The sequence below is a fragment of the Sesamum indicum genome, linkage group LG9, assembly GCF_000512975.1.
Source record: "Sesamum indicum cultivar Zhongzhi No. 13 linkage group LG9, S_indicum_v1.0, whole genome shotgun sequence".
Classification (NCBI taxonomy): Eukaryota; Viridiplantae; Streptophyta; class Magnoliopsida; order Lamiales; family Pedaliaceae; genus Sesamum; species Sesamum indicum.
In genome coordinates, this window is record NC_026153.1 from 1,975,175 (window position 1) to 1,976,052 (window position 878).

General features: G+C 33.7%; 1 protein-coding gene across 1 annotated transcript in view; it reads left to right on the forward strand.

The window, feature by feature from the left end:
- LOC105170817 (ABC transporter G family member 28) overlaps positions 721-878 on the forward strand; it is an 8,170-nt gene continuing 8,012 nt past the window's right edge. Inside the window, exon 1 of the mRNA XM_020696776.1 lies at positions 721-872. Coding sequence (XP_020552435.1) covers positions 721-872 — 152 coding nt within the window. The remainder of the gene's footprint in view (positions 873-878) is intronic.

Genomic DNA, 878 nt, shown 5'->3' on the forward strand with positions numbered 1-878 from the left:
TAAATAAATTATATATATTTTTATACATATATATAAATATATATAAAAGAGACATGATTTGACAATGAACAGTATTTTTTATCTCCCCACTACCCAATATCAAACATAACATACTTATTTTATATTATCTCCAAAAACAAATCCAAACATACACACTATCTCTAACTTATTTTTATTTATCTTTATTTTTCTCTCTCAATCTCCACAAAATACACAAAAACAAGTTAAAAACAAAACCAAATATAATGTAAGTTTTTTGCATGATTTTAGTCATAATATTTATACGTAACCTTAAATTTATAATACTTAAACTTGAACGTTGCACCCTAAGTTTGCACATCAATCTTTTGAGGGAAAAAATCATCAATACATAGTACGATGCTATCAAAAGCTGGGCAATTGAGATCATAAAAATTTACAAAAATTAAGTATTTATGGTAAAATTCTGGGTTATTTATTTATTTATTTTTTTTAAAAAAAAAAAGACATTCTAAATATCCTAAAGAAAGCTGAATTTGTAAGACAGTTGATGAATGAAATAGTGTCCGACTCCAACGGTAGAAACTCATCCACCCCCTACATCACCTCCCCGCCATTTCTTCCATCCAACAAAACATTTTCCTCGTCTTCTCTCAATCAATCTCAGCAAACAAAATTCTTTAATGGTAATCGCGCGCGTCATATATCCAGAATCTACTCCAAACAAACCAGAATGACACCATGGTTGGAATGAAATTGTCACCGGCGACGATAACGTTCATATTTTTGTTGGGTGCATCATCGGTGAGCCATGCAGAACCCGGTGACGGCACCCCAGGCACACCCGTTAACCCCGCGGCGATGGAGCTCCTCTCCCAGGCGCTCTTCAGCCGGTTCAG